This window comes from Sturnus vulgaris, chromosome 23 (assembly GCF_052056855.1).
Source record: "Sturnus vulgaris isolate bStuVul1 chromosome 23, bStuVul1.hap1, whole genome shotgun sequence".
In the NCBI taxonomy this organism is placed as follows: Eukaryota; Metazoa; Chordata; class Aves; order Passeriformes; family Sturnidae; genus Sturnus; species Sturnus vulgaris.
Window position 1 is genome coordinate 8,106,402 of NC_142265.1, and position 20,577 is coordinate 8,126,978.

Sequence of the window (20,577 nt, forward strand, 5' to 3'; positions counted from 1 at the left end):
AAAGCCGTGGTAATTAGCAGCGCTGCAGAGAGCAAGGCCTGGCTGGGCTTCCGAGGAGGCAGGAGCTCCTCGTTGCTTTTTAAAGACATTTCTCCTCCGAGGTGCAGCTGTGACAGCCCTGGGGCACCTGGAAGTGCCCGTGGCTGTGTGGCACAGGGTGGGATTTGGGGTGCAAGGGAGCACTGTTTACACTGGTTCCCTTTGGTGAGTGCCCCGGGTTTTTTTTACAGCATCACATCAGCCGCAGGTTTCAGTATGCAGAGCACAGCCCTGCCGTAACACACTCGGAATTTCTCCATGTGGTTTTGAACAAATTGCTGATTATTTTTCCCCTCATTATTCACCTGACAGAGGAGCAGGTTGAGTAATTAGTGAACGCGCGTGAACTTTGCAGTGTTTTTATGAATAAAACATGTGTGAATTGGCTGGGTGCTGGCCCTGCTGCTTTAGCCTGTGCACCCGCTCATGTCTGTCAGCGAGGAGCACCCCTGGCCTGTGCCACTGTCCCCGTGTCACCCTCCCTGGGACAGCTCAGCTTTTTGCAGCGAAAGCTCCGGCAGCGTCCAGCCCTCTGCTTGCTGCCCTCCTTGAGCGGGCTGGGCTGCTTTCCCCAGCGCTGGGGGATGAGGAGCTCCTTTGTGTGGCTGTGATGGATGCTGCTCACCCCTCCTCGCTCCCAAAATCAGCGCCGTGCCCGCCCCTCCCGCGTGTGTGTGTGCGAGGCAGCAGCTGCTCGGAGCGGTGGCCAGCAAGGCTTGAATAGCAGCTGAAAGGGAGGAATAATTTGCATCCCGTCAGTTTTGAGAGGCACTTGGAGGCGGGATCTGGCTGCAGTGCTGCAGGGACAGAGGGAGCCGGGCTGGGGAGAAGTGCTGAGCCTTCCCAGGCTGGTGATGGGGGAGGTCTGGGTGCCTGCCCTAGACAGAAGGGCCGTATCCAGGGGGTCTGTCACCTTTGGAGCTGGGCATGTCAGCCTGGATGCTGCGTGCCAGCCAGGGAGGCACTGCCCAGCCCGTGCCACGCTGTCCCTTTGCACCTGCGTGTCCCTTGCCCCCTTCTGTGTGTGCCCTCCGAGGGGACCCGACCCTGGTGGCTCCCTGGGCTGGGCTGCTGCCCATCCCTGAGCCCAGCCGTGCCTGCTGAAGCTGGCGCTGAGGCCTCGGGCTGTCCTGGCACAGGCAATGCTGCAAAGGCACCACTGAACCGTGCAGAGCAGGAGGGAGCCCTGGGCAGGAGGCCAGGGGCTGAGGAGGTGTCCCCCAGGCAGTGTCCACGCTGTCCTCATGTCCCTTGCCCTGAGCCCTGCTCCGACCTGGCAGGGTCGGGGGGGCACCTCGGGAGCCTTTGGTGCTTGCACGAGATGAAGGGAATTAATCCTGAATGGAACTGCAGGGAAGCAGAGAGGAGGCAGGAGCAGCTCACGGGGAGCTCCAGTCTCACATAAAACTGTGAGACAGCTGAGCGAGACGCAGGTCACACCTCCTGAGACACAAGGGCAGTTTTGGGGTCCCAGCTCTCCCTGATCACCCCAAACTGAGTGGATTACAGCGTGGGGGTTCAGGGGCTGTGTGCAGCCGTGGTGACAAATGGATATTCCCCCTCCAAAAATAATGGGCAACCTGGTGGTGACACCAAGGGGGCCAAATCCTGTGTTCTGCTCCGTGTTTTCCCCAGGCTAAACCTGGGGAAGAGGTGGGAGCTGGGGCAGCCCCCTCTGTGCCCTGGACACCTGGAAGGCAGGTGAAAGCATGGCAAGATCTCATCTCATTTAAGGACTTGGAGTCATGTGGAGGCTGCCCGCTCTCCTGGTGAGCTGCCCCAGCATCTTGTTGCTTGTTGCTAGGAAATCACATCTGATTGCAGGGCTGGATTTGCCTAATCGAGCTCCTGGGCCAGGGACGTTGTGTCAGTGTCAGGAGGACATGGGATCTCTCTTCTCTGTGTCTGTGGTGTCCAAGGAGCTGCTCAGAGTTGGGCCCAGGGGGTTGTGCTGCATCCCACAGCACCTGACAAGTTCTTCTGGCCCAGAAAGATTTTTGTGGTCATGTTGTGAGCTATCAGAATATTTCCCCCCAGGCTTTAAAGCCTCAACTGTTACCCACAAGTGCTCCAGTGCTCACACATGAGGCTCCCCAATGCTGGGAAGGAATCATTTTGATGGGAAGGGTCCGTGCCAGGGCTGCCTCCATCAGGACTGCCAGGTTGCTAAACAAAGCCACAGGGGCTGCCTTTCTTCTTGGACGTCTAACTAGGTCAACACACATTTGCCTTGTCTTAATAATTATTGATAAGCTGCAGCAGATCATGTGTGGTGCAGGAAGGGGCTGCTCCTCCTGCAGCCCCCGCCCGTGGCAGATGCTCTGGGGTGGATTTGTGCTCTGATGGAACACCAGGGCTGTTTCCCCCACAAGGAACATGTGCAGCTCCCCAGCCGCTCTCTGAACATTTCCAGCACTGGAGAGTGGGTGAATGGAGAAGGGCTGGTGGTGACACACTGGTGGCTTTTGTGGCTGCAGGGACAGTGCTCCCTTCCCACCCCTATGCAAAGGGATGCTGAGGTTCACCCACATTTCAGTCCATGTTTGCTGTTGGCTGGTGGTGCTCAGGGTGGTGCAGGTGAGGTGGTGATGCCCCTGTCCCAGCCCCCTCCTGTCCTCTCCCACCACCAGCCCCCATGAGCACTTCTGATGTCAGGGAAAGCGAGGAGAAGCCGTTTTCTCCTGGAGTCACCCCCTCTAGAATGTGGGAGACAAGGAGGAAGGATCAGAGTGTCCAGCAGGCTGGGGAGGGTCACTGTAAGTGCCCCAAGCTGCCTCCAGCCTCCAAGCCAGGTGCTGATGGGGCTGTGCCCACACACGTGGGGATCTGTGTGCCCCAGGGTGGCTGTGCAGAGCCACCACTCACGGTGGGTGGGTTTGGGGTCCCCTCCTCGGCGTGGGCTCCTCTCTGTGCCTCGGTAATCAAAGCGTGCAGACCAACTCCGAGCGAGGTGAAAGGCAAAGAACAAACCCAACCACCCTCTCCAAGCCGCTCAGACTTCAGAGCTGAAGAGGAGGTTATGTCCTGGGGATTTTTTTTCTGTTGCTTTTCCAGCACTAATGAGCAGGGAGGAAGTTCTACTCTTTGTTCGAGTCGCGTTCACTGAATTTTTTTTCCCCAGCGAGTAGCAGGGAGGGGAGGAGGGGATGGGAGGCACCGCTCATGTCTCGTGGACACGTGGGACCATGGCAGTGATCAGCAGCTCCACTTCATCCCTGACAGAGTTTCAGGTGGCAGAGTTTCTTTTGTGAGCCTGTTGGGTTTTCTCATCAGATCAAAACAAGGTCTTGGCTTCAGCAGGATTCTTTCAGAGCTGGTGCAGGGCAGTGATGCGCAGCTCTCTTGCAGTTCTCCACGTTGCAGGGGGAGCTTCTGGCCTTGACTTCTTCCCACAGTCTCTGGGTAGCTTTTTTTCTGAGGAGCCTGCACCAGTCTTGCCTTTTACAGAGCTGTGTGCTTGTCCTGCCAAGCACACTTCTGGCTGCAGAAACACAGACTGTGTGAGGATGTGGCCGTGGGCTTGGGCTCTGCTCTCCCTTCCTTCCAACCCAGTGTTTTTAAAAACCAGTTCAGAGCACCCTGCATGTGAGAGCTGGTGGGAGGGCAGGGGGCTCGCTGGGTGCTCTCGTTCAGGCAGTGTCTGGTAAAATTTCACTTTGCCTTCCTCCTGGGCCAGGGCTGGGACGTGGCTCAGCCCCTGAGCACAGGGACACTGTGCCTGGGGGTGACAGGCCTTGCCATCCACCCTCACCCACCCTAGTGCCCACTGCCCCTCCACGAGGGCCTGGCACGACTTTATCATAATGCAGCACGAATTTCATTAGCTCATTTGCCTCTGAGCCCGGAGATAATTTAATCCCGGCGTGGCTTACGAGGCGAAGCGCGGTTTGTTCTGCGGAGCCCCACAGCCCCTCTGGGCTCAGGGCTCGGGGCTCGGGGCTCAGGGCTAGCTGGGCACGGCCGTGGGCTGCACACAGGGAGGGGGATGTGGCACTCCACACCCTTCCCATCTCATTAGCCAGATTTTATAGCTGAAATAACGGCGGGAGCGAGGGCTGCGCTGGCCGCGGCGCCCAGAGAGGGGGTCCCTCTCACGTGAGTCTGATTTTCCTTCCATCTCATCACGGGAAGGTTTACTTAGCAAGCTGAAAAAAATCATTACATATGCTGCTAGTGGCCTGGTTAATTAAGATCTACAGTTCTCTGGGTAGGAAAAGACGACCTATATTTACTGTATGTAGGAAGACATCTGTCAGCTCCAAGCGCTAGATATCCCAGCGCAGGTTTGTCCTGCTTTTGCAGGCTCTGAATTGCAACTGTTTTAAGCTCTGATGCAGACCAAGTTAATTTTAAGATGACTGTTACTATTCTAAACATAAGGAAGGGCATATTTAGCCTCTCAGTACTCAAGAAGGCAAAACCCCCTGCATGTTTCTAGTAATTTTTCCCTAACAGTTTGCACAAAACAACAACAACAAATCCTATTTGGTTTCTGCAAAAGAATATGTTCGAGGGTGATCGTAAAATAGATTATTTTTAAATCTGCAGATGGTTTCCACATATTCCTCCTCAGCTCACTGCAGCTTTCCACCTCAGTAAACTGGTTTGTAATTTAGCCGAGGGCTGTGGAGCAAGCGTTCTGTCGTCTTGTTTTTCTTGTTCGCCTCCTTTAGCCCCCCGAGCCCCCCTCTGCTTTCTGTCCCCTTTCTCTTCTGTCTCCTTGCCTCTCCCCTGCTGAGGGGCTGTCGGTGTTGGGATGGGTGTGAAGGGACCCTGAGCCATCACTGGCTTTGCCATGGCACTCCCCACACCCCCTGGGCAGCGTTTGTGGGCAGCTGCTGGCACAGCTGGGGCTGGGATTCGGGCTGGGGGGCGATGCCAGGGAGCCCAAACCACGCTCCCCACTTCACTCCTCAGTGGGGAAGCTCTGCCAGGTTGGGCATGGATGTGGCTGCTCCCATCCACACGACCCCCTCCAGCTGAGGGAGTTCTCGGGGGGCTCAGGCCGTGGGGAAGGGGTGAGGGATGCACAGCCCTGGAAAAGATAATTAGAGGAAGGATGCACTTTGAGTTCTGCAATGGCGGCTCCCCCCTCCCCCCGCTCCCTGGAAGAAAACACTGCTTTTTTTATTTCTTTGTTCTTTCACGGTTCGGCATTATAATTATTGAGATTTCACTGCAGGGCAAAATGATCATTTGACAATGTAAGTGGGGAAAATAATTCTCGTGTTATCCAGCAGCCTCACTCTTATTATAATTATGGCGAAACTCCTGCAGACTGAAGTGGGGGCAAAGAATTTCCTCCTATGTGGTGTTTGGCTTTTCAAGATTTCTCAAGATATGATTGCAGATGGGAGAATGTTTTTCCCCTCCCATCAATAATCCGAGGTTGGTGATGGATGGCGAAGGACCAGGGTACCTGTTGTTTTCCCCTTTGTTTTCATTAGGCGTTTTCCATTTCTGTCATTCTCGGCGTTGGTGATGGATTTTTATGAGCAAATATCTTGGTTCAAGCCATTCGGAATTGTTTGCACAGTAATGTCTGCAGCGGCAGCAAAACCCAATTAAAAAATCAGAGGAAAATTGATGCAAAACTGCAAATCAGCCCCTCTCAAGATGGGGGACAGTGACAGCTGTTGTGTGCTGAGGCAGGCGGTGGTGTGGGTTCAGCCTGGGCACGTGGGGCTGGGCTGGGCACGTGGGGTTTTCTTCCTCTGGGTGTGGGCACTCCCGTGGTGTTGGTGCTGCTGGAGAATCTCCAGATGTGCATCTCTGTGAGCCGTCCTTCCCAGGGTGGTGTGGGCACCATATTGCCTGTTCCATCCTCCATTCCCTGTGCCATCCTCCATTCCCTGTGCCATCCTCCATCCCATGCCATCCTCCATTCCCTGTGCCATCCTCCATTCCCTCTTCCATCCTCCATTCTGTGCCATCCTCCATTCCCTGTGCCATCCTCCATCCCATGCAATTCTCCATCCCGTGCCATCCTCCACCACATTCCATCCTCCATCCCGTTCCATCCTCCATCCCATGCCATCCTCCACCCCACACACGGTGCCCAGCATCCCTCACCACCCCTCTCCCAGACTGGGAGCCGTGGCAGGGAATGCCACGTGGTGGCAGGGAGGTCTGCTGTCCCCTGCCACCCCGGGGCTGATGGAAACGAGCTGACAGAACACAGGCAGCATTAGCCTAATTATGGCCATACCCGCTACCTCTGCGTGGATTTTCCTTTCTTAGCGACTTCCTGTTTTCCTCTTTGAGATGCAAATTTTTGCACAGTCCTCGATCCAGATTTTCTCCTCATTAGCATGAAATCTGACTAGTTCCGCGGTTTTTTAAATAGCAAATTAAAAAAAAAAAAATTAAATGCTGTGCACAAAGTAGCGGCGAAGCCCCCCCGTGATTCTCGGGGGCAGGAGGTGGAGGGGCTGGCGAGGATTTTTGGGAATCACTCAGACACAGCCGCGTTTTTCCACGCCAGACTGCTCAGCTCTGCTCGTGTGTGGCTGAGCGGGATGCGGGGATCAGCAAAGCCCCTGCCCAGCTCCCCCGCACCCCGGGCTGCCTTCCCAGCCCACCCATCCTGTGCTGGGGCAGACACATCTTCAGCCTGTGCACCGCAGTATTTTGTTTTGCTTCCTCCAGGAAAACGAGACTCATCGTAGCAGGATGTTAAAAAAAAGAAAAAAAAAAAAAAAAAAGAACCGACGCTCCAAAAATCCCTTTTTGAATGGGGTGTTCTCTTGGTGGATTTATACGTTTTTATGCCTGCCGTAATCCCAGCCCGCTGCAGCTCAGCGCGGTGATAGAGCCGGAGCAGACGGCACTATTTTGTGGTAAATGTCACTCTAGTAATACTCAGCTCTGCTCGGAAATAGAAATACAACCCTGGCTGGCGTGCGGCGTGCTGAGCCGGGCTCGGGAGCTGCCCTGCTCCCCTGCCAGCCCCGTGTCCCGATGCTCCGGGAATGCCTTTTCCCTGGCATCGCCCTCCCCCTCCCCAGCATCCCTGCCCAGCCCCTCCCTCCCCGCTGCTTTCCGCCACATAATGAGTTTGATAAGAAATTGTCTCGTTAACAGGATTAGCCATGGAAATCTCTAGTCCCCTCCTATTCATTTTGTAATGCTCTTCATCCTGTTCTGTAATTTTCTGCTGGTATTAGGCGGCTCCGGACCACCTCGGGAGATTAATTCCTCCTCCTTTGGCAGTGCCAGCGTGGCTGGTGACGGGGGGCTGCTCCATGGGCAAGCCCCGGCCCCGTGGCCCCCACCCAGGGGATTCCTCCTCCTCCTCCTCCGTGCTCTGGTTCAGTGAAAGTGTGTCACTCCCAAAGTCGCTTACGCAAACAAACCGAAGTGTCCCCAAACACTGCTGGGTTTTACTGCCAAGCTCTCCTGTGACTCAGGGGTGGATTAAAACCCGGAGAGGCAAACTGTGCTCTCCCTCAAACCCGTGTGAATCCATTTCCGTGGGCAGCATAATTCCGGATTTACTTCTAGGAACATGACTTGCAAGACTGGCCCTTGGGTAAATAATGACTCTTGATTTAATAACTCCTGCCAGCCCTGCAGGATACCTCACTTCCGAGGGAGCTAATAGAGAGAGATCTTTCCTAACATCTGTTTTCCCAATTTTGCCGGCTCGTGAGCCTGGATCTGGGAAGCAGAAGCTGCCCAGTGCCAGTGAGTCCAGTGAGGACGGAAAACATCTGGAAAACGCGGTGTTCCTGGTGCTCCTCTCGAGCCACGTGCTGGCTGCTCACACCTCGATGCAGGGAGCAGGATTGGCAGTGCCAGCTCCTGATTATGCTCATCCCATATTTCTTCTGGTGTGTTTCCCTAAGCCCTGACAGGAAAATCCCCGGTTTTGCTGGAAAACCTCTCCATTACCACAGCAGTGGGTGCACAGTGTCCTGTGCACCCCCCAGGGCAGGGTGACAGTGTTGAGCGACACATGTGCCTAGTTGCCATGCTGCTGCAAAAATGTGGTGCTCAGAAATCCCCTCCAGTGTTTCCTTTTGGATTTTTTGGCTTGTCAGGAGTGGGGACCTGGCACAACAGCTGCTGGACAGCAGTGTGGCAGTGACACCCTCCTCGTAAACCTTTCCTGCTTTTTGCTTCTCTCTCTTGTTTCACATCTCCCTCTCAGAAAAGCCATTTAAATGTAATTCTGTTCTTAAACCCTCTCCCTCATGCATGCCTAATGAACAGCCGGCAGAGGTGCCGGAAACCGGCCCGAGTAGGATTCAATCTCGCCGAGTGTCGACAAGTCATTTGGAAGGAGCCCTGGGAGCGCGCCCAGTTTTATTACAGCGTAATTAGAAATAAAATCTTGTTGCGGGAGGAGAATGAGAGATGGGTGTTAATCCTGTTACGGGAGGAGATGGAGCCGTGCTTCCAAAGGAGATTAGGGAGGGGAGGTGGAAAGCCCGTCACGACTCCCCGATTTCCACCCCTCCTCTGCTGCTCCCTCTGCTCTGACTCCAGCAGAAACCATCAGGTCCTTTTGTCGGGAAAAGGGCCATTGCTCCTGGAGGAGGAGGAGAGGAGGATGAGGAGGAGAGGAGGATGAGGAGGAGCCCCTTGGTGCAGAGCCCGAACTGCTGGCTCAGCTGGCGCCGCTCGCGTTACAAATGCCCGTGACGCTTCCAGGTGGGAACCTTTGGCTGAGCTCACAGCTCTGCTGCCTTTGGAAGGGCTGGGAGCAGCGACGGCCCTACAGCTCCCCCGGGATCCCCACGGCAGGAAAACACGTAAATAAATCTGTCAGATTTGTGCAGGTCCTATGAAATTTGCATTGGGCTCAGGTTACAGCTCCTCTTTAACATCTCCACCAGGGAGGGATGCAGGGAGCTTTAATCTCAGTGCCCGGCCCAGGCCCCCTCTGCTCTCAGCATTTGCTGTGGCACGAGCTGGGCTCAGCCTGCTGAGATAAAAGGCAGCTCTGGCGCACGGCCACTGATGCCAGCCCGCTGCTGTGCCCTGCGTCCCAGGGAGGGAGGTGGTGATCGGTGCCACCAGGAGTTTCCATCCTGGTTGAGTTTTCTGTGGATGTTCCTTGTCCCCAGAAGAGCTCCATGCCGGGCAAATGGCATCCTGGAGCAGCAGCCACAGCGAAAAATGCCGCTGTGGCAGCGCTGGAAAATTACAGGCTGTGCTCTTTGGGGCTTCCCCCTCCGTGCCTTCCCCTCGGGAGGCGTTTGTCACTTTAAACGTGGCCAGAAATAGCACCAAACAGTTATTGGATTTGTCCGGGATGCCTTGGGATGCACATGCTCCGAGTATGGGTAATTCATAAAGGCTGGCACCTATTGATTCTCCAGCAGTACCCGGGGAAAGTTATCTCATTAGTCTTATGAACTATAAAACGTGCTCCCTCCTGAAGGCCTGACCCCGTTGTTTTGATAAATCTATATTGGATAGAGCAGGAGCTGGTAACCTGCATCGACTGTAATCTTTCTCTTGGAATTGGGAGGCCCTTGGGAATGATGCTGGGGTTTCAGGGCCAGCACTGGCAGCCGGATGTGGGAGAGGTGTGTGTGTGTACTCAGTGAGACCGTGCAGGAGAGCCCCCCTCTCACCCTTCTGCTTTTCCCCGGCTGAAGGGCCAGGTCCTGGGAATTTAGGTGGAATTTAGCTCGTGGTGGGCTCTTGGCTGTGTTTGATCCAAGGGCTTTGGTGGGGTGTCTCCAAAGGCAGCAGTTCAAGTCTAGCTGAAGAGTTATTAGAGGCACATCGCTCCAGCCTGGCCTCGGATGTGCTTAATCCTCTGCTTCCTGTAAAGCCTTTCCACCTCCTGGCAGGCAGAAAGATCTGATTTTACTTGGCGACCTTCGACGTTAATCCGCCTGGCAAACTCGGCGATAAGTCACTTGGGTGAGGTCTGTCGGAGCCGCTTACATCACTTACAGCCCCGCATCTCCCCTCAACCAGCAGAACCTTCCTCGACAGAGCCACTTGTCCCCTCCCCGAAAAAACACCCAAAGGAAGCTGTGCTGTCAGCTTGGGTGGATCTCACACGTGATGGAACAGTGTCACCACAGTGTCACCACACCGTGCGAGGGGAAGACGCCTCCTGTCACTCCACGGTGGGGACGTGGATCCTACACCTGCAGGATTTCTGCCCGTTCCTGTCCCTGGGGAGGTTGTTACGGCTGGAGCCCCATCCCAAAGCCCGGATCTCGGGCACAAGGCTTTGTTTCCAGCGCAGGGCTGTGGATCCCCAGGCACGGCCGCGTGTGAGGGTGTGGGCTGGGGCTGCCAGCACTTCACAAAATACAGTCCCGTTCCCATGGAAACCGGCTCCCCCCATCTCAAATTCCAGTGCAGCCAATGTTCTCCGCTTACTGGTTTGATGGGAGATGAAAAATTAATGTTTGATTTGCATGTTATTGCAGTGCTGTGGGACCACTCCGCCTGCCCTTCGGCGGGGGTCGCACAGATCCCGGGGTGCTCTGCAGACTGGTGCAGGCGCTGCCGTACTGGTGTTGACGTGCCATAGCATGGAGGTTTCGGCTGGGATTTTGGCTGGTGAACCCCAGAACTCTCCAAGCAGGGATGGAGTCACAGGGGTGTTGCTGGAGATGTGGGGATGGAGCTGCCAGCTCGTGCTCCCGCTGCTCCAGGGAGGATCGACACAGGGTGCCAGCCTGGCGGGTGCCTGTGCCTCTCTTAGACACAGTTGAGTGGCATTATGATTAATTATTTGCTGATTATTTTCTGTTTGGAGTCCCTCACTGTCTTGTATCGAGCAGTTGGAGTCAAACACGCACATCTGGCTGAGCCGTGGCTGGAAAGGGTAACACCAGCACAGCTCGGCGCTGCCGCTGCCTTGGCTCGTGCCGGGGACACTCCCTGGTTCCCTGGGGGAGCATCCCTGCTTTCTGCTGGTCTGTCACCCGCAGTATTTTCACGGAATTGGGCCTGGGGTCCTGCCCAGGGTGTGGGAGCCAGAGTGCTCTGGGAGCATCTGCCTCCTGTCCTCTCACTCGTGCTTATTCTGCACTCCTGAGTTTCACCACGGAGCTTTCTTCTTGCCTAAATTGAGAATATCCGAGTGCCTACAAAAGGTGCTGGAAGTAGAAACAGTTGTTTGGCCTCATCAGCTAGATCCTGGCTTAGCAGGCGCTGTGCAGGACTTGAGGGAGCCATTTGCAGATGTTGCTGATTTACAGGCTGGGTTTAAAGGTTTTCACTCTGAGCATTCAGCTGCACTAAATTACCTTCTGCAGTCGTGGGGTTTGGTAGGGGGTGGTTTGGCTGGCAGCACGGTGCAGCCGAGCAGATGGAGCATCCCATCCCAGCTGAGACTGGCGCTGGAATAAACCCCAAAGCCCCGCAGAGCTGGGGGTGAAAGCCTTGCTTGGCACGGAGGGGCAGGGCAAAGCGCTTTCCAGGTGGGCAGGGAGCCTCTCCAGAGCCTCGACTTATCCTGCTCTCCATGCAGCCACTACACAGGCCTTTCTATTCGTGTTAATTACTGTTATAATTCATGATGAATTACAGGGGTCAGGAGCCAGCCAAAGACTCCTTTCCCCTGTGCCAGGCTCCAAAACCTGCTGGCCTGAGGGGGCTGCTCCAGCAGCGCTGCCCTGGCTGCTCTCCCGCCACCCTCCTCCCGGGGCTCAAACATCAGCTCAAGCCCTTATTTGTTTTCACATGATTCTAAGTAAGTTAAGCTAATTATTAACTCAGCGGGACGGATTCACTTTTAATTGCCGCGTTGCCATGGAGCGCGTGGCACCGCGCGGAGCAGCGTGTGCCGGAGCTTCGTGCCACACGCTCTGCTCACCCTCTGCAGCCACGGCCTGCCTGAATCCGAGCCCTGGGAGTCCCGGTGGCTGTAAAGACACCCGAACCTACCTTCACACTTGGCCAGGTGCGTGTGCTTGGCCAGGGTGAGTGAGGGAGGGAGGCGGTGCCCACAAACGCCGGGGCTGCTGTTGCACGCACAAGGTTTCTGTGGCTCACCCAACTTCACCAGCCTGTCTGGAACTTGAGCCAGAGCTGCACCCCGATGTGGTGGAGGTGAAGGGAGGTGGGGGAAGGTCCCTCTTTCCCTGACACAGCTCCCGTGCCAGCTCGGAGTGCACGGGCTCTGCCTGACCCGGGTGCTCAGCCTGGGGCCAGGGGATGCTCGCTCACTCTTCTCCTCCCTTTGTGTCTCCAGAAAATAGGTTTTTTATTACTTCTTATGGAGGTTTGTACATATCGGACGTGCAGAAGGAAGATGCCTTGTCCACCTACAGGTGTATCACCAAGCACAAGTACAGTGGGGAGACGCGGCAGAGCAACGGCGCCCGGCTCTCCGTCTCAGGTGAGCCCATGAGGCTGCGAGCGGGGCCGAGGGGGGGGATTCCGTGCCCGGGAGGGGGCCCAGCCCTGCCCCATGTCCCCTCTCCCGCCCGCAGCGCTGCCATCCCGCACTGGGAGCGATGGCATCGCCACCTCGTGTCCCCGCAGCCAGGGGACATCCCGGTGCGGGGCGGGAGGTGCCGTGGGGGCCGCTCAGGGGGGCTGGCAGTGCCAGGGCTGTGCGTCCCCAGCCCGCAGCCCCCCCCGGGCCGGGCGCGGCGGTGCCAGTGCCGCGCGTCACCCCGAGCGGCAGGCGACGGGGCGCACGGCGATGCGATGTGACAGCCCGCGATGTGAGCAGCCTGACGCGATGTGACGAACATGCAAGCGATACTGCGGCGGAGGCAGTGCAGTCCGGAGTGCCGGGTGTCTCGGGGCGCTCCCGGCTCCGCTCACTGCCCAAATTACTCCGCTCGGGAGGGAGGGAGAGAGGGAGGGAGTTCTCCCGACTCGCAGCCCCGGCGCTGCTCCCTGCCATATGCTGTTCCCATCCTCGGGTGTTCCCGCACCGGCTCCTCGAATTAAGGCCCCGGAGGGCAGGGAAGGGATGCAGGGCTTCTCCAATCTCTCCTCTCGAGGTCCTGGGTGCCAGCCGTGCCCGTCCTGCCGCGCGTCCCAGCGCTGCGTGGGCGTCGCTGGGTGGATCATTCCCAATCCGCCCGCTTCGATCTGGCCCGGTCCCCTCCTGGTCGCTGTCATTATTTACACGTCACGGCGTTTTACTTCTGCTTGGGAGTAATGAAAGAGGTTTCTTTCCCCTGGAATTTAATTTCACGCCTGAGACTTAGTGATTAATTTTCTCCTTTCCCAGCTGCCTGATGGGCCCTTTTGCTTGTAAATTTTGAAATGTGCCACAAAATTTGTGTATTTTGCACCAATTAGGTGTCACCTTGAGTAATTCCTCCGGTGCAGAGTTTATTCCTCCCATCAGCTATTTAGGATGTGTTTTTCCTCCCTCCTCCCCATGTGCCTGCTGTCCTGGCTGCCAAGGGCTGTGCTGGCCGGGTGGGACAGGGCACCCCATGCTGAGCAAGGATAACGGGGTGCATCCTGCACTCCTGTATGGCAGAGCCACCAGCTCAGGGGATGGGGACAGCCAGTGTCTCATGGATGGTGCTGACTGGGTGCAGTGTCCCTAAGGCACCTCCCCTCCTCTTCCCCGGGTGAACCCAATTCCTCTCCCAACCCAGACCCGGCGGAGTCCATCCCCACGATGTTAGACAGCTTCCAGTCCCGGGAGGTGAAGGCGGGCCGGCTGGTGGAGCTGCCCTGCATCGCCTCGGGCTACCCCAACCCGGCCGTGCGGTGGATCAAGGACGGGCGGCCGCTCCCCGCCGACAGCCGCTGGACCAAGCGCATCACGGGGCTGACCATCAGCGACCTGCGCGTGGAGGACAGCGGCACCTACATCTGCGAGGTGACCAACACCTTCGGCTCCGCAGAGGTCACGGGGACCCTCACGGTCATAGGTGAGAGCCGGCGGGGAGGAGCGGTGGGGGGCTTAGTCCCGCTGCCTTCTGGCACGTAAAGATTTTATCAGTGTACAGCTTCAGGGGGTTATACAGCTGTATAAACAACAGCTTTGTGTTTTGGCACAGCGTTTGGCTCGCTGGAAGCCACTGTCTTGCACGTGTCCGACGTGTTGGGTGCTTCTGTGCTTTGCTTTGTTGATTTACATAAAATTTATGTCGATTTACATAAAATAAGCTCTAGCCAAACAGTAAATACCATCTGGGCAGGCCAAGTATTTATCACGTGCTGTTTTCCTGGGGGTTCCTCCTGTCACCGGGATCCTGGCAGTACCAGAGCCACTGTGCCTGCCTTACCTGGAGCACGGTGCCAGCCAGGCACTGTCAGCCTGCTGGGAGCCAGCCTGGTGTGTCCCCAGCTCAGCATTGTCCCTGTCACACGGACCACATCTTCTTCCAGCCATCCTACCACCTCCCCACAGTACCCCTGCCGGGGGCCTGGGGCTGTCGATAAAAGCAGGGGCTGTCAGCAGCGAGGACGGTGGCAGGGCCACCTGCCTCGTATGTGCAGTGACATTTAAGGCACAGCCGGGCTGGCGCTCCCAGGGCAGGAGGAGCGGAGGGAGCGCAGCGGGGATGAGCTGCCTCCCGCTGCACTGCCAACGCCTCTCCCCTCTCTCACAGACCCTCTGCGTGTGACCCTCACACCAAAGAAGCTCAAAACAGGCATCGGCAGCACCGTCATCCTCTCTTGTGCCCTCAGCGGCTCCCCCGAGTACGTCATCCGCTGGTACCGCAACACGGACCTGGTGGCGGTGGATGATTACATCTCCATCCGCGGCATCAGCAACGAGACCCTGCTCATCACGGCCGCCCAGAAGAGCCACTCCGGCGCCTACCAGTGCTTCGCCACCCGCAAGTCCCAGACGGCACAGGACTTCTCCATCATCACGCTGGAGGGTGAGCTGGCTGCCCCGGGCTGGGGGCTTCTCCCTCTGCCCCTCTCTGAGGGGATGCTTTGTGCATGGCTGTGGGGCAGGGAGACCCATTGGGGTGGGGGTCCTGAGGCAGCTGCCAGCCTGTTCCTGGGCTCTGCGTGCTGTCTACATGGCCAGGGTGGGGAAGGACCAAAATAAGTGTTGACTTGCCATCCGCAGCCCTTGGGCACCCCATTCACCAGGCAGCCCTCCTTGATCCAGCCCACCAAGTGTTGGACAAGGCTCTGCTGAGGGAGGTGTCCCCTCAAGCTGGCATCTGTATCAGGCACCGTGTCCCCTCAGCCCTGTCTGCACCTGCCTGCCACAGCCATGTGTGTCACCAGCCAGGCTCCTGTCCTGGCCGAGCCCGGGGTGGGAGCTCAGTGCCATCCTGCTGGCGGGTGACTGCTGCTGCCTGTGGCTGCCGCTCCCTGACCCCCGTCCCGCTGGGTGCCCCCCAGATGGGACCCCCCGCATCGTCTCCTCCTTCAGCGAGAAGGTGGTCAACCCCGGCGAGCAGTTCTCCCTGATGTGTGCGGCCAAGGGGGCCCCGCCACCCACCGTCACCTGGGCGCTGGACGACGAGCCCATCCCGCGGGACAGCGGGCACCGCTCCAACCAGTACACCATGTCCGATGGCACCACCGTGAGCCACATGAACGTGACCGGCCCGCAGATCAAGGACGGCGGCGTGTACCGGTGCACCGCGCGGAACTCGGTGGGCAGCGCCGAATACCAAGCGCGAATAAACGTAAGAGGTGCCTGTCTACTTTTAAATATCAGAATAGGACTTTTACTGGGCTTTTTGGTTTTGGTTCTGTTCCCTCTTCTTCCCGGCCCTGTGGGTCTCCCTGGCTACCCCAGCCTCGCTCCCTGAGCCCTGCCCCGCTCCTCGCACACTTGCAGGGTTGAGCTTCCCCTGGTGCTTAAAGCAGGGAGTTTAACAAAGTGGGAAGCAGTTCCAGAGGCTTGGAGAGCTGGAGCTTGGCTTTGCAGGAGTCAAAGGGCAGCACTGACCACACTGGGGTCCACTCTCACCCTGCCAAGCCCTGCCTTGGAGTCTGCACAGGGCAGGCAGGCACCCCCTGACGGACCCCACGCATGGAGAAGGAGGTGGCAGGTCCACAAGTGTCCCAGGTCCCCCATGCTCTCCCTGCTGCCCCCGTTCCCTACAGGAGCCCCACTCCTCGGCAGCCACCGTGCCCGGCGGCACCAGGATCTCCATGACAAACGATGATGAGGCAGCACGTGAAATCGTGGAAAATGAGCTTTGATTTGTCATGTCTGTATTTTCTTTGTCTGCTAAAAGCCATGGCCGCGTTAATCACCGTGTTATTACGGCTGCAGCGCGGTGCTCGGTGTGTTCCAGGGAGCGCTCTCAGGCACGGGGTATGGTGTAAGCCCCTGCCCATTAATAATCCCCAATTAAAGCTCCCAGGCTTACAGGTAGGAGCGAGACAAGATAAGGGAGCGTTTATTTGTCTGCTGAGAATGAGGGTTGAAGGGCTGTGTTTGTCTGTGTCTCAGGTTTGAAATGGATCTAGTGGCTTTTTGGCTGGGATCCCAGGAGAGTCGGAATTTTGCTGCCGTTTACTGCTGAATTTGGAGGAAGTTCATCCCTCAGCCAGGAGAAGCCAGAGCAGCGTTTTCAATGAGGATGTTCCCTTGTCTCCTTTTTCCCCCCTCTCTCAGCTCTTGATGGGCTGTCACTAGATAAGGTTCGGGTTTCTTTTTCAGTGGCACAGAGCATGTCCCTCAGACAGGCCCATGACATGGTTACAGAGCGAGATGCTAATTCCTTTCTTCCTGCTCCTTCTCTTAACGTGTCCTAGAATGAGAAACACTGTCCATCAGCTGATCCTGAGTGCCTGTTAGGCTGTTACCTTGCTACACCCTCAGGATGAGGAGTCAAGACAGGGTTAATCTTTAGATTACTTCGCTATTTTATGCAGCGGCTGGGAGAACAATGTAATTATTGATGCATGAAACCTCTCGTTTAAAGGCTCACCTGCAGCGTTCTCCCAGTCCTCAGGCAGCTCCAAAGCCAGACAGAAAGTGGTGGCTGTCTGGCTTTTCAGTGACACACAGGTTGGCAGCGGGGGGCACAGAAAGCTGGGGTTCGAGCAGGTAAAGTGCTTTTGCCAGTGGAAGTCAGGTTCCCATAGCAGCTCTTGCCAAGGATGTTTGGCACAGTGCAGGCAGCTTCCTCCTGGGAGAAGCAGAGAGAGGCTGTGATGCTGGGGGAGCTCTCCCCATCTCTCCCATATCTCTGGTGCTGCCAGAGGAGCCGGGTAGAGGCACCCTGGGCAGGCACAGTGCAGAAACACAGACACATCCGACCTCCTGCAGTGGGCAGCAGTGGTGTGTGTGGGCTCAGCTCCCCCAGCACAGGGTTGGGATTTGCTGTTTGAAGTGTGGCTGTGCCCCAGGAGCACAACCCTGTTGGTAGGTGAGGGACAATAGCTGGAGGTTGCAGCTGAGAGCTGTCCCCACACGAGCTGAGAGGAGCCCGTGCCGCCTCCTCACCCGAACCAGGCTGGCTCCGGGCTGTCCTGGTCACCTCCTCTGCCTGTGAAGCTCGCTCTGGAGTAGCAGCAGATCTGCACACAAGCAAACAGCCCTTCGGAATTAACCTAGCCTGCCTCTTCCTTCCTCCCGAATATGTAGGGCCCCCGAGCATCCGTGCCATGAAGAACATTACAGCAGTCGCGGGTAGGGACACTTTCATCAACTGCAGGGTCATCGGGTACCCCTATTACTCCATCAAGTGGTACAAGGACTCTCTGCTGCTGCCCGATAACCACCGCCAAGTGGTGTTTGAGAACGGCACCCTGAAGCTGATGGATGTCCAGAAGGGCATGGATGAAGGAGAGTACCTGTGCAGTGTGCTGATCCAGCCCCAGCTCTCCATCAGCCAGAGCGTCCACGTCACCGTCAAAGGTGAGAGGGTGGGGACGCTGGCCCGGGCAGGCAGGGGGAGCTCATCCAGGTTGCTTTTGGGATCTCCCTGCAGCGGGATAGAGGCAGAGGAGCACCACACGGGGAACTGCGTGGCCAGGTGGTGGCTGTGCTCTATAGTCGCCAGGCATGGGAGCTCAGCCCTCGGGAGCTGGCTTGGCTACCTGGCCCTGCCTGTGTCGGCAGCTGCCCCGAGCCGTGCTGTATCCATTTCCCCTTACAAGCGATGGAGCAAGGATTTATGGTGTAAACATAACGGATTAAAACATCTAACCTTTGCTTGGATCACCTTCACCGATGTTTTTCTGTGTGTGCTAGCTTTTAAAAAAATAATATTCTCGGTCTTCCGAGCACACAGAACATCTTAAAAGCTTCTCCAGGCCATCAATTATTCAGCCCCATTGAGGGAGCTATCAGTCCTAATGAATTGAGCCGGATGCATTCCCTCCCAGTGCCTGGCTGAGATTGTGCTGGGAGCTCCCGGATCTCCCGTCCTCAGGAGTTGCGGGGTCGCCTCCGCCCGTCGCCAGCTCGGTGTTTGCAGTAAATCATTCAGACAAACACGGCGGCGCTGGGGACAGAGCTGGCCAATTGTCATCCTGCCTCTCGCCCAGCGGGGGATTCGTGCACTGGATTTACTCTGATCCCCCTCCCTCCCCTCCCAGCCACCATTTTCTTATTAGGAATCAGGTTAGCGAGAGAGCGCATCAAGCTGATTAGAGATGCTACCACTTGATTAGCTAATGCTCTTCTCCAAGGCTTCCAAAGGGGAGAGGAGGCTGTGGATAACCTGTCTGAGGGCAGTGTGGGGAGGTCTTCTTGCCCCTGGGGTCTGCAGGGCTTGGCCAGCCCTGCTTTCCTCACCTCACATAAATCCCTGTTCGTGTGGAGCCCCAGGGCTTGGAAAGAGGCCAGAGATGTTGGTCTTGTCTTGGGACAACTGGGACAGGCAGGGCTGATGTGGGGAGATCATCTCAGGGTGTTTGTGAGCACTCAAATAATGGGATTTGCTGAGAGGTGCCCTCAGAGGGTGCCGGATGCTGAAGTTCAGGTGAGGATTTGTATACCCTGGGAAGCAACAGCTACTGAACCCTTCCCAGTGTGGATTTACTGCCTTGATTAGTGGCTGGTGACAGGCTGAGGAAGGTGAGCAGGCTGGGCCATGGTGCAGCATGGGCCAGATGTCTTCATTCCACTGCTGGAGATTTACACCAGCTGAATTCCTCATTTCCTCTGGCCCTTGGATAAAAGGTCTGTGGAGAAGAATAGCAAAGGCCCTAGAAGAAAGTCAGAGAGTGAATAAACATAACTGTGTAGCACAAGGTGGCGTGGAGCACCATAAAGCTTTTACAGCCCCAAGTGCCTGGTGGCCACATGAAATGCCACCTGTGAGTTATGCAGGTCCTTCCGATCTCACAGCAGTAAAAGATTTACAATTCCCTCTGGCACTGCTCAATCCCCCAGGAACAGGGATGTGCAGGCAGCCCCAGCCCTGCTCATGAGGCACCATCCCCATCTCATGCTGAGGGAAACTCCTGCCCAGGTGTAGCTGCTGCTGCTTAGCCAGGGAACCCCAGGATCTCAGTTTCAAACCTCCCAACTCCGTAGAGCTTTGCTGACCAGGGGTGCTGCTGCTGAGGCCTCTTCCCTGCACTTCCCCAGCAGCACAATCCAAAATCCAACCTCCTCCAAGGTGCCCTGACAGCTCCTTATTCCTGCACACATCTTTGAAGGTTTTAATTAATCCCATGTGGGTTGGTGCCATCCTGGGGCTCCCACACAGCTCTGCTCAGGTGGCTGCAGCATTTTGGGGAGCGCAGGGCACTGTGGGGTGATGCTTCACCCCACGGGAAGGCAGAGGCTGCTCACAGTGTCTCCTCTGGATCGGGGCTGCTGGGATGGGCTCTGTGGTGGCACCATGGGCAGGGTGCTCCAGGCTGTGGCCAAGCGAGAGCCTGGAAGCTCTGGAGAAAGGAGAATGGCAGTGGGAAGTGATCAGGGAAGGAAAGGGGAGTTGTGAGCTGTGTTTGTTGGAAGCTGGAGCAGGGAGAGCTTGTCTGTCGGCCGGAGGGGAGTGTTTGGAGAGGCGTGGATCCACAAGCCCATCCCCGCTCTGCAATAGACTGCAGTGCATTCCCAATTAATTATTCATTAATTATGGAAAACAGGCAGCACTGGCTCCATGGCTCTGGCAGCTCGAGCCACGTTGCTGTTGCCGGCAGAGGGACAGACCAGCCCTGCCTGTACCTGCCTGTCCCGTGGCAGTGGCTCCCACCTGGGGGACAGGGACAGCCTGGACCAGGCAGTGCTCCGGACCAGGCAGCAGTGCCAAGACCTGGGTGATGAGATGGGCACAGGACGGAGGTGGGAGCCCAGGGGAGTGCGTGGGGGTACGGGGAACTGTCCCCGTGCCTGCATGAGAGGGCAGCTCCCTACTGCCAAAGGGACAATTGGCAGGCTGCTAATTTAATTATGGAGACTGCAGAACGAGGATCTCATCTACCAGGTGCTGAGCCTTGTTAAGCTAATTGTCTCCCTCTCTCCGCTTTCTTCCCCCTCCCACATTGCCAGAGATGCTGCAGTTGCCTAATTAAGTTATCAGAAAGATAATGGCTGGTTCTGAATCCAGTGCCTTTAAGAAAAGCATCCATCTAATAATGGCTTTTCTGGGAGTGGATAAATGCTGAGGTGGAATTTCGGGAGGCACGTGCTGGGGGTGGCCGGGGCTTTCCCCAGTGCAGGGTCAGCGTTTCTCCATCCCACTCTCAGCACGGTGG

General features: G+C 56.8%; 1 protein-coding gene across 2 annotated transcripts in view; it reads left to right on the forward strand.

The window, feature by feature from the left end:
* The window catches only part of DSCAML1 (DS cell adhesion molecule like 1), a 92,235-nt gene that overhangs the window by 51,321 nt on the left and 20,337 nt on the right, over positions 1-20,577 (forward strand). For both annotated transcript variants that reach the window (XM_014884638.2, XM_088177899.1), the window contains exons 4-8: positions 12,212-12,358; positions 13,587-13,865; positions 14,550-14,825; positions 15,304-15,600; positions 17,510-17,782. In XM_014884638.2, coding sequence (XP_014740124.1) covers positions 12,212-12,358; positions 13,587-13,865; positions 14,550-14,825; positions 15,304-15,600; positions 17,510-17,782 — 1,272 coding nt within the window. The remainder of the gene's footprint in view (positions 1-12,211; positions 12,359-13,586; positions 13,866-14,549; positions 14,826-15,303; positions 15,601-17,509; positions 17,783-20,577) is intronic.